General features: G+C 41.4%; 2 protein-coding genes across 5 annotated transcripts; both read left to right on the plus strand.

Moving 5' to 3' along the window:
• Positions 1-1149: 1149 nt before the first annotated feature.
• ppp6r2b (protein phosphatase 6, regulatory subunit 2b) lies at positions 1150-18197 on the plus strand. 4 transcript variants are annotated; one of them, XM_051951427.1, is made up of 27 exons: positions 1150-1272; positions 1354-1558; positions 2818-2995; positions 3131-3286; positions 3398-3496; positions 3727-3913; positions 5674-5811; positions 5911-5976; positions 6113-6225; positions 6313-6426; positions 6580-6700; positions 7074-7235; positions 7327-7560; positions 7668-7732; positions 7823-7938; positions 8060-8145; positions 8251-8328; positions 8419-8516; positions 8600-8657; positions 8869-8990; positions 9099-9271; positions 9365-9521; positions 9756-9835; positions 10986-11196; positions 11401-11424; positions 12189-12335; positions 14253-18197. In XM_051951427.1, exons 4-27 carry the CDS (start codon positions 3159-3161, stop codon positions 14284-14286), a joined length of 2811 nt encoding a protein of 936 aa, XP_051807387.1. In that variant the 5' UTR covers positions 1150-1272; positions 1354-1558; positions 2818-2995; positions 3131-3158; the 3' UTR covers positions 14287-18197. The 4 variants fall into 4 exon arrangements, with proteins under 4 accessions (XP_051807387.1, XP_051807389.1, XP_051807390.1 ...); XM_051951429.1 differs by lacking the exon at positions 1150-1272 and having other exon boundaries at positions 1282-1558; positions 2925-2995; XM_051951428.1 differs by lacking the exons at positions 1150-1272; positions 1354-1558 and adding an exon at positions 1565-1800.
• A 136-nt stretch (positions 18198-18333) lies between these two features.
• On the plus strand, positions 18334-23479 carry LOC110949737 (MOB kinase activator 2). The gene is made up of 5 exons (XM_022191936.2): positions 18334-19271; positions 20789-20928; positions 21059-21155; positions 22490-22614; positions 22697-23479. The coding sequence occupies exons 1-5, from the start codon at positions 19189-19191 to the stop codon at positions 22933-22935; spliced, it is 684 nt and encodes a 227-aa protein (XP_022047628.1). The 5' UTR covers positions 18334-19188; the 3' UTR covers positions 22936-23479.

Raw genomic sequence — 23479 nt, forward strand, 5'->3', positions numbered from 1 at the left:
TTTGCCAGATACTGCAGACACCCACTCACAAACAGACGGCAACCATATTATTCCCAAAACAGTTGCACCACTTATTTATTTACGTTCCGTTCGCAATTAATAAGCACACTTGTAATTTTTTTCCCTCAATATTTTCCAATTAATACACAATGTGAGCGTGTAATACCTCCAAACATTAGTGCCAATGTAAAGCTAAAATAAATAAATTAAATTAAATCAAACAAAAATGGGGAGTTAAGGCTATCTTTTAGACTCACCTAGTAAATAAAAAAAAAATAAAAAAATATTTAGAATAATTGTGTTTACTAAAAACGACACATTGCATTTGTGGAGTGTAAGAGAAGAGGTTAGAGATTGTCTTAAAAGCAGTCACGTTGTATTTAAAGTAAGAAATTCTATAAAAGTTCCTCTTGGGCCATTTTCTTTCAATTGTGTAGTTTTCATATGAATAAGATTTTCTGAGCAAAATATTAAAAATCGCTCTTTAGTCCACGTTTGTGGCATTAATGGAGTTGTTTTTTTTTTTTAAATGTGGCTTAATTTTGATGTTTAAAGTACACTTAATTATTTTTTATTATCATAAATATAGTCTTTTCTAATTTTCTACAATGTGGTTTCTATTTAGAGGTCAAAACATACAAGAAAACATAGGAAGACTTTAAAAACAACATCAGCATGAGTAACATACTGTTGTTATTGCATCCACAATAATGACACAAACCCATAAGAGGGCATTATTTATTATAAGAACGTAACTTTTGGTACTTGAAGTGCATTTTGTTTCAGTAAATCGTCAAAAAAAATAAATTTTCCACAGCTGGCCTACAAAGACCTGACTGCTTTGTTTTTTTGCCAAGTGGTATTTGCATACCTGTAACCTGACACAGTGGCAAAAATTCTGATGAGATGCTGCAGTGTTTTATATTGTTATATTTCGGTATAAAAATATTTAATATTCAGGGTCCAATGGCCTTTCAGCAAAACACTACAGACAGAAAAATGTCGACAGTCCCTACACTAGTTTAATTCAACTGTAAATTTTTATTTCATCTACCCATCTTATTGCATCATTTGCCACAATTTGAAACTCTAAGGGTGCGTTTGTTTACTTTAATGTAGAAGTAATTTCATTGAGAGCATGGGTGTGAATGTTAAATGCTGCTGCAGTATTTTCTCCTGCTTCTGACAGCAGATTTTCAGGGTGACAGCAAACAAAAAACGGAGCTCTATTTACACACTTGACGGACAGCTGAACTTTTGATTACGTTTAAGGTAGTCGCCATTTTGATTTCCAAATCTGACAGATATATTGTTGTTGTTGCTGCTACCTGACTGCTGAATAATAATTTGCAGCGTGTCAACACAGCTCCCCCTCGGCAGGGCCAGGCGCTGTTGTAACGGCAGCGTAAATGACATTGCAACCGGGAAAGGGTAGCACCGTTAAGCTAACAACGCAGTCCTGAACGGGCTGCTATGGGCCTTCGGGTGACCTGACAGCCAAAGTCGCCGAGTTGCGGTTCAGCTTGCGGATGACGACTGATGAAAGGATGGATCAAAGGTAACGGGTTGCTTGTCTTTTGGGGGATGAAATAGGTGTAACGTAGCGTGAAGCCTGAGCCTGGCTGTCAAGTGGTCGGAAGTTATCGCTCGGTGTCCCACCGCCTAGCACCGCAGCTCATAAATAGCCGACCTATCTTAGCTTTTATAAACGTCTCCGGTACCGTGTTGAAATAGTTTCATACCGTTAGCACCGGGAGTGAAGCTTTTTGCTAACGGGCTGCTTTACCATCTGCAGCCAAGGTAAGTGAAAGGCACCGTCGTTTATCGCTGGAGACACGCTGAAAAATGAGATAAGTTAACGTGAAGTTCCCGTACGGACTAAGCTAACTAGCATTAATTAATTCACTCTGATATGGCTATTAACCTGTAATTACTAATATACGCTAATAGCTAACTGTAACCGTTTCCAGCTCATCTCAGGACGCCTGATAGGCCTGTGTTAAAGCTATCTATGGTTGTGCAGTTGAATTAATTGTAAAAATCCCTAAATATCTATGATAAAATAGTGAATTTTTAAAGTCAGATCCCTAATAACACCTGTTTACGCTCAGCATGTTTGCTCAAGGGATGTGTACACTCGGGCACCACTCTCAGGGATCGTTATTATTATGCAATCAATTTTAATGGTGCTCTCTGTTGAGCAAGTTATGTCCCAGCCTCATTTTAGGCTGTAAAACGATACATTACCTTTTTGTGACCGCTGACTTCGCTTTGCAAATATGTTGGATCATCCCATAGGAATCAAGTGCATTGTATATTAAGATGTAGTCTGGTTTCATTAAGACAGATCCTTCATTGTTTCTGTGGTCTGATTTGGTTCAGGAGGATGTAAGGTGAAGATCTCTTCCTTAAATCTGTCCACCAGCTATCATCAATCACCCTGTCTAATCGCAAGCTTGTAGTCACACAAATGTCCTAGCTAGTAACCCCTAAAACCTAAGTAGTGTTATCTTTACTTAAAGTGGCAACCCTTGTGATGACAGATTTTTTGCTCAACATCATTCTTATCTCCAGTTGTTATTTGCTGTTGCAGCTGGATGTGTAAGTCCATCCTCAAAGCAATCTGGGTAATGCCAATAGCAACAGATGAACAACACTAACGCAATTACAAATGCATTGCTTCCTCCTCTTTCCAGCCTAGCCTCTGCACTTAGCCTGGATTTAACTCTTCTTCCTGATCATCAGAAAGGCAGAGCAAATCTGTCTGGAGATGATTTTGTAACATTTGTTGTTTCTTATTTTATTTCTCGTTACCAGGTTGAAGGCAGTCTCTCTGGGGTTCGTGTGCGTGGTGGTAGTATGAACAAAGTGGGTGTGTATGTGTCTTGACTGTATGAATTTTGCTGTTGCTCGCTGATGTGCAGGCCAGGCAGGATCTATAAGGCAAATGGATGTTTAGCAAGAGCCAACTGAGGATACTACTCCTTGTCTGAACGTAAGAGCATCCATGCAGGCAGTGTTGTGGGAGTGATGCAGCACACATTTTAAAAAACTGTCATTCAATAACTTGTACATGCACACACACAGTCATGATACTGATCTACATGCCAAATTCTCGGTTGGTCAACAGCTAAGTGTATGTTACGGTGACGTCAGCCATGTTTTGGAAGTTTGATTTACACACATCTTCACATCTGGAGGCTTTGCTGGACAAGGAGGATGTCACGCTCATTGAGCTCATGGATGAGGAAGATGTGCTGCAGGAGTGCAAGGCACAAAACAGGAGGTTTGTTTGTTGCTTTCAGCCGTGGGCTAAAATTATTAATATATTTCAGTATTCATCCACTTTTGCTCCTTCTAACTGGTGCTTCTTTCCTCCTCGTCATGGTTTCTGTAGACTTCTCCTGTTCTTGTGCCAGGACCAGTGCATGCAGGATCTGGTTCATATGATTACTACAGAGCCCCCTGCTGGTGTAGAGGAAACCAAGCGCTTCAAGTAGGTGTTTTTGTGTAGAATATGCTGATGTAGTGTACTGTATCCAGAAAAAATACGTGTTTTGCTGGTGCTGCACTTCAACACATCTCTCACCTGTCACTTAGCAGTAGAGTCTAGCACTTGAGAGGATTCAGATTTGTTTAAAAAATGTTCTCTGGGGTGGAAAATGAGGTAGTGATTTTGTTTATGTGTCATTTTTACTGTAGATTGTGTCTTCTCATTCATTACAGGTATCCAAATATAGCATGTGAGCTGCTGACATGTGATGTGGGAGTGATCAATGATAAGCTGGGTAATGAGGAGCCTCTGCTGGAAACTCTGTATGCCTTCTTGGAGCAGCCATCTCCGCTTAACCCCCTCCTGGCATCTTTCTTTAGCAAGACAATTGGGAACCTCATCACGCGGAAGACTGAGCAGGTAATACACATGCACTCACTCTGCTAAATCAAAGGGCAATCTCAGGGAAGATGACAGCTGCATTTTTGTGTTGTTCTGATTTAATTCACAAAGTCTGAGGGTGCTTATGGCAAGATAATGGAAAAAGCTCCCAGTGAGACATACTTTCACCTGAGATGCCTGTAAAGTTTTGTTTCTCTTGTAGCACCAACATGCGGCACAGAAAGACATGCACATACATATAGTTTTTACATCGTTCACTGATCATTTCAGGATAAGGTGGACTGCTTATCCTGCAAGCCCAGACCAACAAATCTTGAAAATGGCAGCTTTTATATTCAGTATGCATATTACTGTTTCAGAGGGGATGTTTGAAATGATTTTGGTGACTCCCTGACCTTGACCACCGTTTTTGGTCCAAGGCAGCTGAGCTAAAAAACAAAGGACTGCACTGAACGTGCTGTGAATAATACCAGCACTGTCAGAGCAACATTTCCATCATAAAACAAGCAAGAAATCTTTTTTGTTTGTTTTGTGTTAACCTCCACTGGTGACGTTTGTTTGGAACTGTGCACACAAATGTATGATTGTGCGTGGATACAAGTTATATAAGGTTGCATACTCTGTCTGTGTAAGCACTTGGTTTTAGCCAATGCATTTGTCAGATTTAATGGCCCAATCCCTATCTCCACACTTGTGGACTTGTTCCTGCTAAGTGTGCAAGGTAATAGGGTTGGTCCACTATCCACTGGTTAAATGTATGAGGCTTCTGATGCCGACTTATCATGCACACTCTCTGTGAGCCCACATATCTGTAGACTTTCCAAAGGTACTTGTCCATAGTTCATAGCAAAATTGGTGACATGAACGTGGTTGTTGAAATTTACTCAGTTATCTGTAAGTAATATCTTTCTTCTCACTGCTGTGGGTATTTATTATAAATTTGTAGAGCTGCTTACGTTTTCAGTCAAAAGTCCACTGAGGATTTCCAGATGTGCATGGCTTTCCTGATTTTTTTGTTTGTTTGTTTTTGCTAATATGCATAAACACTGCTACTGATCAAACTACGAGTAAACCACTAGTCCAAATAAATATTTTAAAATGCGGAAGCATTGTTTTCAAGCTACATGTGTTGTCAGGATAGTGTGTCCTATTTCTGCTTTTGAGACCATTTCGAGTCCCTCACAAACTCACACCCTCAAGCACTACTTCTGTGACGTCAGTTTCGTCTGTGGGGATTTAGTGCTCAGGTCTAAGGGTGGAAACTGGGGTTGGGGTGCAGTTGCTAAGTGGCCCTTTGAGAGTTTCAGTGAGGCAACTCTCAGGACATCTGTCTTACTAGAGGCAGCCAACTGACACAGCTGTTAATAAATAGTATCACTCATATTTTTGTACTGTTGATGTCAAAAGTCTCAAATACTGCACTGTTACAACTGTGCTGTGGAAATGTTTGTGCTGTACATATAAACTGCAGATATAGAAGAATGTTTTTGCTTATATGTGCACAGGTTTTGCAACATCTGCTTTTTGACCTTGTTCTGCCACCCTAAAAGGTTGCAGGTGACTGCAGCTCAGATTGTGTAGCCGAAAGCATTGACAAATACAGAAGGTGAACAGAAATATGTGTTTCAAGAAATCGTTTCCCACTTATTCAGCATAATATATTTTCAGTTTAAGAAATAATCCTAGAGACAATTCTTGACAGCAAGGCTATATGTCTTTGTCCCATTTTTCAGTTTTCTATTTTGTCTAGTGGTGTTTCCTCTGATCTATTTGTGAAGGTGATTACTTTCCTGCGAAGGAAGGAGGGATTCCTTTCGTTGGTCCTGAAGCATATTGATACGTCAGCCATGATGGATGTGCTCCTACGCCTTATCAGCTGTGTGGAGCCACCCCCTCTTCGACTCGAGACTCTTACTGTAAGAGAAAAATGGAAATAGATTTTAAACTTTACACAAATCTGCTGCTTCTTTGTGCTGATTTTCTGTGGCGTTACAATGTGATATTTTTGTCAACAGTGGCTGAATGACCAGAAACTGGCCCAAAGACTCATAGAGCTCATTCACCCTGAGAGAGATGAAGAGGTAGGGGAGACTTTCAGTATTTATATATTGATACGCGTAACAAATGTTGTGATAAAATGTACAACCATTTGCAGTCAAAGATTCTAAACAATTTAAAAGACTGAATGTCTACGTGTGTTTGTTTTTGTTCTCACAGAGGCAGTCAAATGCATCTCAAACGTTGTGTGACATCATACGTTTGAGCAGAGACCAGGCCAACCAGCTCCAAGAGATGTCACAGCCTGACCCTTTGCTGACTGTGCTTGAATCGTAAGTCAGGCAGATGTGCATACGCCGATGTCCACATTCTGTTAAGAGGATGCAGAGGCAATGATCTCCTCCTCTGTGTTTCTACAGACAGGAGTGTGTGGAGCAATTGCTGCAGAATATGTTCTCAGGGGAGAGGACTGAGAGCTGTATCGTCAATGGGATTCAAGTTCTTCTTACTTTACTGGAAATCAGGAGGCCTGTGTAAGTGATGGACTTCCAATCATATTTAAACATAGTATCCTATTGGATTTTAGCTCACAAACCTCCTTTATTTCTCAAACTTGTTATCATGTGAATTTGTTTCCTCTATATGCTAAATGTTTTAGACGTGTTTTCCATCTGTGTTTATGACAGGGTGGACGGTGTAATGGATGCTCAGGGATTTGAGAGAAGTTACACTGTTAACAGCAGTATTTTGCTGGCCATCCAGCCACACCTGATACACTTCCACCAGCTACTTCTGGAGCCACCCAAGGTACACAAACAAACTTCTAATCATTGCTAACTGTTGTAGTAAGAGATAATATCATAAACATGATAAATACATATAATGAAAGAGTTCAGTAGAAATGTCAGAGATCCCAGAGTGTAATTCATTGGGGGTTTAGTCAACAACATGAAAAGCATCAAAAATTATGAAAGGTCTTGTCCTACCGCTAAACTTACAAGTGCAAGCTTGTGTAAAATGAGAACAAGCTATGAATGTGAAACATGCTCTCATTTTTGATGAGCACTAACCCCTTTCTTCAGAAGTTATGTTTTGTTCTCTGCAGTTCAGAAACCTCGGCTGTACAGTAAAACGTGTGTTGTTTCAAACTCCTCTAAGCCCTTTATCTGTGCATTCTTAGCGAGATCCAATGCTGACTACTTTGGGTGTGCTGGAGGAGCCACTGGGGAATACGCGTCTGCACGTGGCCAGACTAGTGGCCTCTTTGCTTTATACCAGCTCTGCTAGCCACGCAGTCGTAGCACAGGAGCTCTGCAGACTCAATACAATGGACCTCCTTCTGGTGAGATGGTGAAACACACAACATTCCCAAGTCCAGTATTGAGAAAGTAACAGTTGTTAAATGCCCTTTGGAAAACGCACCTTCTTTTCAGGACTTGTTCTTCAAGTACACATGGAACAACTTCCTGCACCTCCAAGTGGAGCTTTGTGTTGCTGCCATCCTCCGGCCCTGTGCCCATGAAATGAGACTTCAGCCTGGCTTGGGCTCCCATGAAAAATTCAAGCCTCAGCAAGATGCATCGCAAGAGCAGGATTTGACTGAGACTCTGACGTCTGAGCCTTCAGCCACCTCTGAGAACTCTGCACATAATTTAATGGTGACTCATGTAGGTGTCAATGTTTGTGCCATTTGGTCCACTGAAATGGCCAATGTGGTGCTTTTTGTGAATTCAAACAGCTGAATGACTGATATCATTGTCTCTTTTTCTCCAAGTTATTTCAGCACTGCCACCTTGTTCAGAGGATTCTGGAGGCTTGGGAAGAGAATGATAAAATGCAGTAAGGAACTTAAAGATCTTGACGTGGTTTTGTTATTCGTAATGGGCAAAATACTATGGATTTCCATACGTGCAATACTTGTTTGTTCAGGTCAGAAGGTGGTATGAGAAGAGGGTACATGGGACACCTGACCAGGATTGCCAACACAGTGGTCCACAACCTGGAGAAAGGCCCGGTTCACACCCAGATTAGTAGCCTCATCACAGGTGTGTGTGCTCACCCATTCCCATGTGCCAAGAAAGCTCTGCGAAAGGCAAAATTCTCATATTTGCCAGGCTGATTGAATATTGCTTTCATAACGCTATTCTTTTGTGTTTTTTGATGTAGAGCTGCCAGAGGACTACCGAGGACGGTGGGAAACCTTTGTGGACCAGACACTGTCAGAGACCAACAGGAAGAACACCATAGACCTGGTAAACCCTCACATAGGCACATATGTGGTATCAAGTCACTGTTTTAAATTAGACACACAGTCAGACTAAAAAAAGCTGCATTTACATTCGTGTTTCCGTATTCAGATTGGCACTGGAAACCCTCGTCCTTCCTCTGAGGATGATATGGAGAGCCCCTTCCCCAAAGAGCTGACAATACAACAGGTCTACAGATATAAATACACATTCAAAATATTTTGGCCTTCTACTATAAAGTATTGTATTCTAACTATTTTATTTCTGGTGTGTTTTTAGGCCTTCTCAGACTATCAGATCCAGCAGATGACGGCCAATTTTGTGGATCAGTTCGGATTCAATGACGAGGAGTTTACCGATCATGACGACAGCATTGGGTAAATTACGTGACATTCTTCTCTCTGTGCTAATGTATTCTTTTAATTGTGTGCTGACTAATTGAATCCTGCTCTTACTGCAGGGCAACGTTTGACCGGATTGCAGAGATCAATATCAACATTGATGCAGGCCAGGACAGCGTGAGTATATTTAGATGTTTTTACGTATCTGCATGAAGTTTTATTTCTGTATTTCCTTAGGGTGTAAATGTTTTTGCAAATTTTTAAAGATGAATTAATGATTTTTTAGCCACAAGGGGGCAGAAAACCATATTGACTTGACAAATGGTTGACTTAGAGAGCAAGGAGAGCGGCTGGGACCACATTTAAATTAGCCACCTGTTTTTTGCAGGCCAACACAGCTGTGTTTGAGGCTTGTTCCAAGGAGAGGATTCAGCCCTTTGATGATGATGAAGAGGACATCTGGGAGGAAAAAGAGATCAACTATGCAACACAAACCAAGTCCCGGAACAGGTAGACACATGCCCCCGAAACAGAGACACTCTTTCAACATCACGAGTTAAAATTGAAGTTTTATAATGTTGCTCAATCCGACATTAAATTATTTTGTTTGTTTTTAAGGTTTGGTGGGTCACGGACCTCCCAAAGCCAAGCTGCCAATAAGAGTTGTGATATGACAGCAACTTCTGGTACTGAGGTCTCTGACAGAGCAGCAGACTCAGACTCTGAGGAAGAAGACCCTAAAGATGACCTGGATCCTTTCTCAAGTCAGGACCAGACTGAGGCAACTAAGAGTGAGATATGTTATATCATTTAGCAATGTATAAATGTTTTTGCTCCACACATACCTTGGACTAAAGCAGGTTTGTGGTGCTGTTTGTTCTCAGGCACTGACTGGGTAGCAGACTTTGGAGAAGTGAACTCTAAGGCTCCTGCAGCAGGAGTTGGTTTTGCAGCCTGGGACACTCCAGTCTCTCAGCCAGCTGCAACAGAGGCCGAAGAGAAGGGGTGGGCCAAGTTCACTGACTTCCAGCCTTTCTGTTGGTGAGTTTGTGTGGTCTGAATATGAAGTGCTTATTGGGAAGTTGCCTGAAAGCATCTTAAAACTTAACTTTTCTAAAACTGTTGTGATATTATATACTAATCATCATTTGCATTATTCTTTCAGTAATTATAAAATAACACATGAAGGCAATAGCGAATACAAACTCATGTCATGTATTAGCTGCAATGTGTTTTCTGCAGATTTTCTTATCTGTGTGGCTTTATGTCCCTCAGCTCTGAAACAGGCCCCAGATGCAGCTCTCCTGTGGACTCGGACCTCAGTGGATCAGACAACACCAAACCAAACCAGAACCGTAAGTTTCCACAGAGTGGAATGTGACAGATAATGCAAAATGGAAATATTTGTTAGCTTCCAAACGAACAACTGAAGTAAATGGTCAAAATTAATACAAGTCTGTAAAAGCCACTATTGCCGTACAATACTCTTATCTCCATTTGTCATGGTCGAAATGTGAACATTTGTGTACGTTTAGCTGCATAAAAAGGGTGCATCGTAAAAAATATTCACTCACTGTGGGCTCATTTGTCATTGCAATAAAAACGTCCTGCACCTCCATGGGAACAGCAAAACCAGGGACAGAAGTAGGAGGAACTCATCAGTGTCTTCAGTGCTGTAAAACAACATTATAATGCCATAAATCATTCAATTGAATGATAACTAAAACTTTTTAGAACTAAAACTTTTACAATAATTGAAAAAACCCACTGGAATCAGCATGTACAGTATTGTTCTAAGTGCCCACAGTTGTTGCCACTGCTAGAACAAAATGGTGGTTTTACATACTATAGATATGTTACTGCTTACTTTTTAATTTGTTTCTATACTTATCTGCTCCCTGTTCTGGGTAAACGCAGCCAGCAGTTCAGGACAAAGTCTCTTAATTTTTGTCATGTGACTGTTGGTCACAGCTGATTCACTAATGACTTCCCAATTTTGCCAAAGAACAAAACATTTTTTGTTATTAATGAGCTACACAGCAAACATGGGGCGGGGGGGCGGGGTGGGGGGGATTTATATGAGACCTGCAGGACAAAGTCATCTTAATGAAATATCACATGTAACTGCACGTAACACATGAGTATTTGGAGGATCAGAAAGTCCAATGAATCCATCAACTCTTTCTATTGTTACAGTTTCCAGCACTGATGGTGTAATTTTAGTGATTCTGTAATGATAACCTGTCTTTCAAACCTGCTGATGCAGTTTGGGGTTCAGAGTGTTGATTAAAAAGTAATAACAAATCATTTGTGATAAATTCTGACAGTTTTGGGGGAAAAAATAGCTCAGGATTAAAACCTGGGGTCTTTTAGTTGGCAGACCTTGACTTAGAAAAACACAAAGTAATGTCCCGGTAAGGCACATAAAGCCGCTAGAGCAGAAATGCTTACTCATGCAACAACAGTGCATCACTGTAGTATTTCTTCCCCCTTCGCTCTGCACAGCGTGTGTGTGGAGTGTGTGCGTGGCAAGAAAAGCTCCTCTGGTGGCATCAGACAGCTCGTCCTCCAGCAGCTCAGACAGCGAGGAGGAAGAAGGCAAGACAGACTCCACCTCCAGCGAGACGGTCACCACAGAGACCATCACCACAGGTGCTGGCAAGGAGACCATCCGGCTCACAGTGGACGCCAAAAATGAGAGGGCAGTCTTCACCAGGTACACATTCTCACACACAACTAAGGAGCAGCTGCCCTGTCTGGTGCAGTGTGAAACTGTTGACGTTTCACATGCTTTTACTGAGCCCTCCTTTGCCCCTCCAAACTTTTTCCTGTACAATTGTACCTCCCCCTTCTCTGTTTTTCTTCTGATATCATCCTCATCCTGTCTGTTCCCTCCTTTTTCATCTCCCCTTGACTCCAGAGTATTCAGACCTGCAGTCAGACGGTATGTTGTGCTTGAGGTCCTGTGCTCTGAAGTGTGGAATGCTTTCCTAAAGTTGTATGAAGGATTTCAAAACATGTTTTTTTTTTGTTTGCTTGTTGCAAAGTGGAGTAATAAACCCTTTCATTCAGGATAGTTGTAATTCATAAAAACACACTAACCTTCAATTAGTGTAAAGGACCTACAGGACTTATGTCTGTGAGGTTTGTCCCGTGTTCTCAACATGTCCTGTAATTACCAAACATCACGACACAGTTCACTTTGCATTTTAGAGATATTTGTTCCCTTACTAATTCAGTTACACCAAAAGATGACAGCAGTGTATGATTAATGATTGTGGTTATGTAACAGATAATTATTTTCACTGAAAGGAACCAAGTCAGTATGATTTGTTTTCATTGAGAACACCCCCCCACCACTAACAGTCTGTCAGATAGCATGCTATGAACAAACCAGTCCAACATATCAACATTCTAACAAACCAGTACATTAGCAAGTTACTAACAGCGCACCAACATGCATGCTGTGATTAAAGAGCTCCTATTCTGGACTCCAGAACAAAATTGTGTTCTAGCAGAAACAGAGCAGTGGATGCACAGGTCGCTGTAAGAGCTGACCACTGTGGACTGAGCCCAGACCAGATAACTGTGGGGAGGTTTAGCCAGCAGCAGAATCTAGCATCTACATTTTTTCTTGATGACATGAATTCAGTTGACAATCTCTTGGCTGTTTTTCAAGTTTGTTACAGTTTTTCTTCTTTTTTTCAGCGAAGCGGATAAGGTGCCAGTAGAAGGACTGTCCATCAAAGACAAGGGGAAAAGCAGCGATAAAGAAAGTGAAAAAGGAAAGAAACATGGAAACTGTTCCAATCCAATTACCGCCAGTCCAACTAACCAGTCGGCTGCTGCCACACAGTAAGTAAACATGAGACCAGTGATGCATTCCTATTGAAGCCCTTTTCTAGGGATGGGTATTGCTAGGATTTTAACAGTATTACTGCTTTAATGGATGCTGCTTATCAGGTATTTTAACTGTGCTCTCATTGGTTCATTTTATTATTTTTAAGAGGAAGAAACAAAACAAATTAGGAAAAGAATTAATATTTCTTTAGAAATTTTAGCCTGTGGTTAAATTTCCCACATTTTATTCTTCACCTAGATGTAGAACTTTTACTCTGCGGTATTAGTAATTTTACTCAAGGAAAATGTTGTTAATGCTTCTACTCCTTCCAACATCAGTTAGAGAAAGGGTGAAAATAAAGCAATCGAGTTTATCAGCAGCCTCCAAATCACTAAATCCCTTGTGCTCTGAAACTCAAACTTTCTGAATGATAATTAAGGCGATGCTCTGACCAATTCAAGCTGAATTTGTAACCAGTTTAACAGTCTGCTTGTTAATGTTACTTTTAATCATTAACTCATGTTGGTATAATTTAGTTAACTCAGTGTGAATGTTTTCCACCTACTGGCATACACAATACTCCTGTTACACTGAAGTGAAAAACTGCATTTTTCTAGCTGTATATTATGAACTTCTGCTGGATATTTCAACAGACTAATCAGCTCTTACATGCAAAAGACTGCACTTGTGTCAGCAACAGTTGTCAGGCAAAATATCATTAAACCTACTAGGGCTGGACCCGAATATCCCGAATATCCGAATATTCGTTCGCTACAGCATTATCCGGATATTAATTTTGGTATCTGAATATTCACTCCCCCCCCTCCCTCCGTTGGACGTCACTGGGCGGAAAGAATATGCAGCATTACTGTCTTCCCTCCACCTTCGGCCCACATCGGCTCATCTCGTCCTGTGATCACATAAACATATACACATATGTCTATAACATATACACATATGTCGATGTGATCACCCCCTCCTCCCCCCAGACGAAAATATTCGGAGCTCGTCTCTTCCCTGCGCCTTCGGCCCATTTCGGCTCATCCCGCCGTGTTCTTTGGCTCATTTCGGCTCCTCCATTCGTGTTAGTAAACACCACCCGAATGGCCGAGTGGCTGCCGACTCTGGAGCCACGCTTCACTTCGTTGCATAAACACAAGACAAGATGCTGAAGACCGGTGTTTGGGAATTCCTCAGTTTAACTAAAGACTAAATGAGGGCAAAATGTGGACCCGGGAGACCAGACGAACGGATCCGACTATTCGGGCCGTCTCCGCCGCCGCTGCCGCCGCACGAACCACACGAACGGATCCGAATATTCGGCCCCACCCCCCGGTCGGACGTTACAGGGCGGAACGAATATCCGGATATTCGTCTTTAATAGGGCCCGAATATTCGGAGGCCAGAAACCACTATTCGGGCCAGCCCTAAAACCTACAGACATTTCTAACCTCCCAAGCAGAGGTATAACCTGTAATTTTAGAATTGGCTGCAATCCATTTAGGTGTGCCGCAGACTTTCTATGCATTGAAGCTTGCTGGTATGGACTATTGGCATACCTAAGGGGGATAAGGCAGTTGTTAATGTCATTACCTGTGCTTTAGTGCTGCATCAAGTCAAAATGTATCTGACTATGAACACAGATGGGTAACAAAAAACCTAAAATAACATGTTTGAAATTAAACTGATAGCAAATAAACACAATAAACATACAGAATTCCTCACCTTTCCTTGCAAAGATCTGATTATTGGATGCTAGTGTCCACTAAATAATTACTTATTCAAAAGACATGCTGCTGTAGATTTATTAAAAACACACTTTTTTTAGTGCCAATTCAGTTCTCCTTCTTTAGGTTTGGTTGAGCCTATGAGATCTCAGATAAAATGAAAAAATGTCTGAATTTTTGTCTCTTTCTACTTTTACTTTACAGAGAGGCGCAGTCGTCAGCTAACGGACCGGCCTAATGGTGCGGTACAGGCACACACTTCACACCTGTTCATACAACACACAGCCATGCCACCTTTGCTTCCTGTTAGCAGCCCTCCAATGCCAATTTTGTTGTGTCTGAAGACATGTAAGTGAGTGGGAGATCCTCAGCACTGAGATCAAACAGTATTTATGTTGGACATCAGAAATCTACACATGGGTACAACTGATGTCTCTACTGCGCCTTCATGACATAGTAACACCGAACCGCTTCAAAGAGAAATGTACGTTTTATAGAACATCTGATTGTGTCAGAAACCCCAAAGCCCAGCTGTGTAAAATATGGATTTTTTTCATAGAACTTAGGAAATGTAAAGACCCTTAAGACGAGCAGAGGCGACACAGTATGTTTGAGTGCCCGTTGCAAACACTGAAATCTAAAATTAGACGTTTTTATTCAATTCAGCTTCAGAATTTGAGATTGTTTGAGCCTGTCTGCGCTCTGGGCATTAAATCACAGCCCAGCGAATTTTTCTAGCAGAGCATTTGACTGTTTACACTTTAGTAATGAAAACTGTATTCGCATAATTAGCCAAAATTACGAAAGCCAAGACGCTTGCGAAGCTAGCTAGCTACCATTTTGTCTTTAGCATTTCCGTGTACGTGCCAGGCAGACATTTTACTAGTGAAAACGTGTGAGTGACAATAATTTGGCTTTTTTTTTCTCCCCCCTTACATCCAATATAAATCATTTCTCAATCAAGTATAAATTTGTTTTCTATGATCATAAATGCCCTCTTGTTAATTTGGAGCATTAGATTTGGGAGGATCATGTGCCACTTCCTCCTCGGACAGATTCATGTAGTGTAGAGGCGTGTGTGCTGTTGTATCCATGTGTGTACATCCATGTGTGTGTGTGTGTGCGCATGTGTTTGAGCTCTGTCTGAGGTGCAGAGTGTATTCTCAGGTCATAGGAGAAGTATGCAGAGGCAAAGAAAGCACACCTGTGTAACGCACACGCACGCGCACACACACAGTGCCGTACACACATGTATACACAAAGCATATCTACAAACACATGCAAAAAAAAAAGACTTTGATGTGCACATACCAGTTCATACCACCCTCAGAGCTGTTTAAATGTAATATTGTGAAATTTGAACCTGTATTAGGTTGTGGCTATTCTTGGTAATATGTAAACGTAATATAAATGTAAACAGTATATATATAAACATTATATCTATTTTTGGAATAAATCCAACGTACAGAAAGGCGGTTGTTTTGCAGGTTGCAACGTGTGTATCGTATGTGTGTTGTACTGTTGAAATGAGGCAATAATGATGTCTTTGTTTGGGTTAAAAGGCCAGCATCAGTTCCTGTTCCCTTGCTACATGCTTCCGACACGGAGGTTTAGGAGTGTGCACGTTGTGACTGTTGAGTCGGTTGTCTGCGGTATGTCTTCCGTAATGTTTACTTAAAGGCTGTTTATTACAACTTGGGCGTCATTTTCATTCATCGCTTTGGGAAGAATGATAGTTCATCAAGTGAAATTAGGGTAAGAAATGAAGGTAATGATTAAAATAACACCCATCACAGTTAGAGATGATACACTGGTTTGACTTGGACCTTTTGTCATATCATTTGTGCATATCATTTGTATCAATCTGTCGAATATACTACCGTTCAAAAGTTTGGGGTCACTGATATAGAAATGTCCTTATTTTTGTAAGAAAAGCTTCTTTTTTTACAGTGAAGATAACATTAAATTAATCAGAAATACAGTCTTGTTAATGTGGTAAATGACTATTCTAGCTGGAAACGGCTGATTTTTAATGGAATATCTCCATAGGGGTACAGAGGAACATTTCCATCAACCATCACTCCTGTGTTCTAATGCTACACTGTGTAGCTAATCGTGTCAAAAGGCTAATTGATGGTTAGAAAACCCTTCTGCAGTCATGTTAGCACATGAATAAAAGTGTGAGTTTTCATGGAAAACATGAAATTGCCTGGGTGACCCCAAACTTTTCAGTAGTCAATCAACAGACACATATTCGGTAACAATTTATAATGATCAATTAAAGTCATTTTTCAAGCTAAAACTACCATATATATCAATTTTAGTTTGTCTGTTGTGAGAATTTCCAGCCTTTAAGTCCTTGAGTTTTGGACTGTTGCTGTTTTAAAGCATCATCTCGGGTTTTAACAAATTGCAAAGGGCTTTTTTTTTATTAATGTCTTCAGGCCGGTTATTCATCAAATCATAAATCTGTTAATCTAACAAGAAGTTCCCAGTGGAATTTTTCTTGTAAGCAAACAAAAATTATGTTTACATGCAGTGTTACTCAACCAAACGCCGTGTTTGTGTTCGTATCCTGCAGCTCTGGCACATGCGCCGAATTCTTTCTCTCTCATCAAACTTTGTTGATTAGCCGAATGCGTGCGACTGCTGGCATGATTACATATCACATTACTGGCATTCTTGCGCGTGCTCCAATGCTGGTGCATGTTTAAAAGGGAAAAAAAACTGTTCCATTGTAGTACTAGAGGTCAAAAACTGCACACTTGAATCGATATTGAAAACAATTTTGATAGTGAAACCACCATCAACACATCACTAGATTCATTCTCTTGCCTCATCAAACTGCATGTTATCAGCAATCAACATGTTCAATACCTTCTAATCATATCCAGTAGAAATGACCCAAGTTGTAATAAACCAGAGTTGTTCTTTAAGTCTGCATGTGCCAGACAGTCATGCTTTACTTTAACTTTCTCCTCGTCTCTCTCTTTCTCAGGGCAGGAGTTGACTTTAATTGCATACGGTATATGCCTATGGAATGATTTACATAGATTGTTGTATTTATTTTAAATCGCACTTTTTCAAGAAGCACTTTTGATTTGTATTCGGTGGTGCAAAGTGCCGCCACGTTATTCCCTTCTCAAAGAGGCGGGAATGTTTGACTTGAATGGGTGAGTCATGTAGATACTTAGAATACTTCTTCTTCTTCTTCAATGCTTTCTGCCAAAGTGTGTCTTCCCACCAGTGTACAACTGGGTTCCATATCTGTGAAGTAGCCTCCTTTCTTGCAGCGGTCTTACAGGTCTACATTTATCTCAAGCAATCTCTGTTTGATCTTTACCATCTTTTTTTTGTTTCTTTTAAAGTTCTGTGAAAGAGCTATGAGCAGCAGGAGAGGATGACACAAGTCAGAGAAAGACTTTGAAGATTCATCTTAGATCACAGCCTATTTTTTTCCTTTTCCTTTTTTGCTTTTATCTGTTCAGGGCTTTGAGCTGTTTGAAGTGGAACTGCACAGAGAGTTCGCATCGCTTCGTGTCAGGGTTAGAAGAGGAAAAAATAGGGCTGTTTTCCATCAGGGTTGTGTACAGGGTCAGAATATTTCGTCCCCTCCGTCACCAAACCTAAGCACTGCATCTGACCCTTACCATTGTGTGTGTATGTGTGTGTGTGTGTGTGTGTTTCCTTCACTTTGGGAGTGTGTCGTGTGCTGTATAGCTACGGGTACGTTGTGATGTTATGCATAATGGCATGAGGTACAATACAGTGATTTTTAAGTGCCATTAAGTTTGCACATTAGCCTCATTCACCTCGCTGGGTATGTGCTGTATTGTGCCCAAAACTTTAATGGAGAAACAATGGGTGTTAAGTTGTTACTTAACCCATTGCTTGTTACTTACACTGAGGCCATTTCAAAGTTTAAAGTTTTCCCCACATAACAGCTTATCATATTTGGGTACGTGTGTGCGGGAGTGCTGGGAAAGACAGCCGTTGTTGTTAAATGCCTTTTTTCTTTTGTGAAGCAGACTGATGCTGGTGGGTTTTTTTGTTTTGTTTCTTTTCATTTAGAGAGTAATGTGTCTGTTACCTGTTGTCAATTTAGCTTGTACATTCAGATATGAACCTAATAAATATGTCAAAGAACAAGCGTGAGCCTGTGTTTGTCCCACACCTACAGCCTGCCGTAAAACACACATACAATACAAACACAGGCCGAGAGGGAACAGGACTCGGTCTTTGGAGTGTGTTTACCTTAGGGGCAGGTGAACAAGTGGATTATGTTGCTTCCTGGTCCATACTAGATGTCTCCTACACATCGTGAGCCGCACAATCAATGCTACATCCTCACACTATCTGCCCCCTCTGCAATCATAAACCTGCCTGCACATAGATCTTACTTTGCTGCAGGCGGAGGTGAAATGAGTTCACGCAACAGTGGAGGAGAGGACCTGGAGACTCCTCTTTTGTGCTCATACACTTCTCATATTCTATATCATTGCTCTTTCATCTGTGGGCGTGTGGTTTCATCCCTCGGCTTCTATGGGTGTCATCGCATTCCTCTATAGTTCGGGCACAGATACCGAAGACACCTGCTGTTCATCCAGCGTCTTTGCTGCTCATCTACCTCCCTCTTTAGTATCTGTTTAAACTTCTATCCCGCAAAAACCGCCTTTAGTTTGTCACCAGCACCTGGCTGCTCACTTCATACATGTGAAGAGAGTGCGTATGCAGAAAGGGGAAGAAGGCGTGTTTTGTACTTTAATGGGTTGTGGAGAAACCTGCCTGTCTGCTTGGAGCTGAGAGGAGGAGCTTGTGGGGTGTGGAGACTCCAGACAAAGGAGACATAAACACACTGACACTGGATCACTGGAGCAAAAGCAGAGGGAGACGGCACTGAAAGCTTCATTTTTAGTGCGAAGGAGACAATCTTCAACTCCTGGACTACTTTTGCTGTATTTTGCCAAACTTTTGTGTGCGTTTGTCGGCCGTATGGATCTGAATGTGAGCTGAGAGATGTTTGCGTTGGAGTAGTTGTTGCCATATGTTGTTCTTGGTGTGTAACAGAGTGCGGGTTAGTGTGTTTGGGATGGAAAAGTGGAGCTGGCAAGACCAACAGCTCTGCTCTTAGCTTTACGCCATGGGGGGTTGCCATAGTTACCCCTCGGCTACAGAGGCAGATGGGAAGACTCTTCAGCCTTCTGACATCAGCAGTGACAAACTGTAAGTTGTTTTTCTTCTTTCTTTTCTATCTGGAAGTACACTTACGCAGTCACCCTGTATTTTCAAACAACAAATGTTTTAAAAAAGCTGCATAATTGTGTGGAAGAAACAGGACTACAAATCTGGCTGCACATGGTTTACCGAGGAATGTTCTCTAGATAAGAGTGTGTGTTACATATTTGTCTGATGGCATCAGTGGAGGTGGATTCCTCTAACAGCGGCAACACATGTTGAGAAGTAATTTGAACCAACACAGGACAAGGCACTGAGAAAATGTGTTTTAGCTCAGTTACTATGCAAATGTTTGCACTGGGATGAATCTTTTACAACCAGCTGGCTGCGCTGAGGAGGGCTGTTCGTTTCATGCTCACGCCAGAGGTAAAGGTGAACAGATGGCCAAGAGCAGAGGAGCATGTTTACACACAAACACAACATCACAAGTAGCTCCGGGTTCATTGTGTTTGTGTGCTGACAACTGGTAGCCAAGAGGCAGTAATTGACTTAATACCATGGAGCTGGAGCAGAGCAGGATGTTAACAACACAAGTTCCTGTGAACATCAGAAAAGTTTGGGATGGGTTCGCTTTACTGTACCCCTGCGATGTTTACATTCTTTTCTGTCACTGTCCCACCCTCTCTGTCCACCCTGACCTTTACTTTGGACAAAGGCCTCCTGTTTAAACCACTAAACAAATTCTCCCTGCCCAGCCCTCACACACATTTACACCAGGGGGAGTGAAACCCCATAGAGAGCACAGTGTGTTTTCCTTATCGCAGAAGGCAAGGTCACACTGAGTAAACCCGCAGCTGCTGTGCGTGTGAAGACATCTAAAAACCGAGCGTGGCAGCTGCACGATCCACCATGCTTAAATATTCCCTTTAATCCAAAGCAATGTCTTTTTGTCTGTCTTTCTATCAAACAGAGTTGAGCACTCCCCCTCCTCCTCCTCATAGCAGACTACCTCGCCTTCGTGCTTTGAATAGAGTCAAATCAAGCTGCAAAGTTTGACTTTCCAGTACAGATCGTTCATTCCCTGCTCTCACTCTATAAAGTCGTCACAAGTTCCCATTTTACTGATTAGTAGGCTCTACCTGTGGCTTATCAGGAGGCAGCTGATGTAGGAAAGACAGGTTTTTCCTAAAGCCTGCAGGCCTCAGCACTCAGCTCGGCATTATCTTCCACAACATTACTCTTGTCGGTTATTTGCTGTGTAGCACTGACCACTGCAGCAGTCAGCTTCATTAACAGTAATCACTCTGGCTCTGAATTGACTGCCTTCATTACATTAACCACTGCTGTATGGGATGTTCAGGTCTGCAGTTACAGCAGTGCTTGTATGTTCGGATGCCAGCAACAGAGGGCAAGACAGATGAGTGAGTGTAAAACGTGTTATCGACTGACTGCAGAGGGGACAATTAATCCACTGACCTATCGGTTGTTGTAGACCGCTATATTTTCTGTCTCCCAGGCTTTCTCTTTCTGTGCCTGCTTCATTAACTCTGCCCTGTCCTCCCAAGGGGAATTAATAACAATAATCAGGAAGAGCGTCCGTATCTACAGCAGCAGTATGTGTGCCAGCGGATCACACACACAGACATGTTCGCCCTCACAGCGCTGCCGCCTGGCGTCGACAAGGCAGAGTGGCTGGCCAGCAACAGTAAGTCTGAACAGATTTTGGTTTGCACCCCCTTTTTTCATGCTCCTCATCCTCTACCACATACTGCAAAAAAAAAAAATGAGCGGCAAAAAGTGCAAGATGCAACGTCTGTCTTATTGATTTCTTTCAGCTGTGGCGTTTTTCAAGCACATAAACCTGTTCTCCAGCGCTCTGTCAGAGTTCTGCACACCCAGCACCTGCCCAACCGCCTGTGGACCAGGCAACACGTAAGTTACTCAGCATTATACTACAAATGATAAATGATATCCCCCAAGTTACGGTACTGCAAAAAGTTATATCTGCCAGTGTCCATTTGGAGAGCATGCAGTATTTAGAACAGTATCATAAATGTTGCTCATGCAAATTATTGACAGAGCCGACTCATTGTTCCTGAATCCTCCTCATGACTGCACAAATACAGCTCTATTCACCTCCATCATCGTGCTTCAACATCGTGTTTTTTCATGGTAATAATTTGCATGCCTTCTGCAATAATGAGGCTACAAAACTACTGGAGTTCTAACTGAAAAACAGTGGCGCTGAAGGGAATAAATTCTGAATTCTGTCTAAATTATCTCCTGGTCTGCCAGTTGGTAAACAGAAGTGAATAATTGTTGAATAGCTCCGGTCTAAATGAAAACTAAAGCTGAGTTGACTGATCGTAGACTTTTGAAAACTGTGGTTTGACACAATCAAATTTCTCAGTTAATAGCTTTGAAACAATTCCTGTCTATTTCAGCTTGGATGTATTTCCCGTTAATGTGACTCTGTGTCAATTTGCACTCTTTCTGTCTCTCTTGCGGAGGTTCAGGGAAATGAGGAATCTCACAAAACAGCACGCAAACAGCTCCCTGCAGTGTTTCAAAAATTGTGGTTTACATTTTTTATGAGTCAGACCTCAAGTGCACACAGAAATCAGTCGCCTGAATTGTTTGCATTTGGGTCAGTTTACCTGCTGACTTAGTCATACAGCTTATTTATCCAGCACAGTGGTTTGTTTACATGTGAGGTCGACTTTCTGGAAATACAAAAGGTTTAATGTAATGGCAGCGGAATAATTAAAATTAACCTTTAAACTGAGTTTTTAATCTGCATCCTACACATTTATCAGCAGATGAATTCTAGTTGTCAGATGTCTCAAAAGTGAACATTATTTCATCTGAGTCCCTATTAGCAAATCTTAAGCAGTTATTTAACTAATGAGACCCCAATATTTATGAATCAAAAGAGAGCCGTAAGTGCAATTTTCGGTAGTTACTGGGTCATAAAATCTAAATAAAAAAAGACATAAATCCAATAAAAACTGTTCAGGCAAAAAGCACTTTTGGTGGCTGGGTGTTTTCCAATTTTGCTGCTAAAGAGCAAGTGATTGACTTTTTATGGGGACTGGTTTGGCATACAATCCTCATATTTGAGGTTATGGAATTCTTCCAGGATTCTTTAAGTGGCGAGTTCTCCCATATTATGTCCATCTTTTAAAACACATCTAACATACATTGTGCTGTTTCTTCTCTAATACTGAACATCACCCGTTATGTATCTCGATCATTTCTACTTTCAGGGTTTATTTCTGGACTGACGACCACGGCAGGAAGCTGAAATGCTCTGCTCCACTTTACTTCGACTATGCCATGTCATACATTCAGGACCTGCTGACTGATGAAGATGTGTTCCCCACAAAAGCAGGTAAAATCTACATCAGACACGCTCCACTATTCCACATCACATTCCGGTTTCAATCCCTTATCTCCCCCTCTTCTTTCCCCAGGTTCAGTATTTCCGACAGGTTTCGTCTTTCTGGTCCAGAAGGTGTTTTTGCTGCTGTTCAGGACTCTGGCTCACATTTATTGGTCTCACTACAGAGAGACACTCGCTATGGGGCTGCACCCTCACCTCAACACGCTCTTCACACACCTCACACTCTTCTGCCGGCAACATGCGCTGCTGGAGCCGGAGGACACCGAGCCGCTGCAGGACCTCATTGCAGCTCTGGGACAGCAAGGCTGAACCTGAAGGGCAGAGACAGACATAAACACTCACGTTCTCAACACAAATTATTTATTTGTTTCAGGTTGGTTGTCTGTGGCCGCTCTGAGCCAAACTTAAACTTAATTCACAATATGAAGAAAGGCCTAGTTGTTAGCAAAGAAAAAGAGAACCTGAATATCTGGCCAATTGCTGTATATAGTTGCTGTCAGTTATTTGTAGAACTTAATACTGCATGTTTTTTTTTAATACAACAGTGCATTGTTGTGTTTTGACAAGGTCAAGATCTTCAAGGTCACTCATGTCTTCCTCACTGAAAGATGCTGTAATGGAAAATATAATAAACTGTGCAGTGGTTTCTCAAAAAATTAAAAAAAAAAAAGTAAAAATCCGCATAGCCACACAAACCTAGTTGGTGCCATCATTGTATTCTGAACATTTGCAAAAACCCATGAGTTGATGCGAATACTGTATAATCTCATTTGTAAGGAAAAGTCTCTCTGCACCTTTATGTATGACTCTGTACTCTGTAATAAACACTTGACTGTTTGAAGTATTTAAAAAA

The sequence above is a fragment of the Acanthochromis polyacanthus genome, chromosome 8 (assembly GCF_021347895.1).
Source record: "Acanthochromis polyacanthus isolate Apoly-LR-REF ecotype Palm Island chromosome 8, KAUST_Apoly_ChrSc, whole genome shotgun sequence".
Classification (NCBI taxonomy): Eukaryota; Metazoa; Chordata; class Actinopteri; family Pomacentridae; genus Acanthochromis; species Acanthochromis polyacanthus.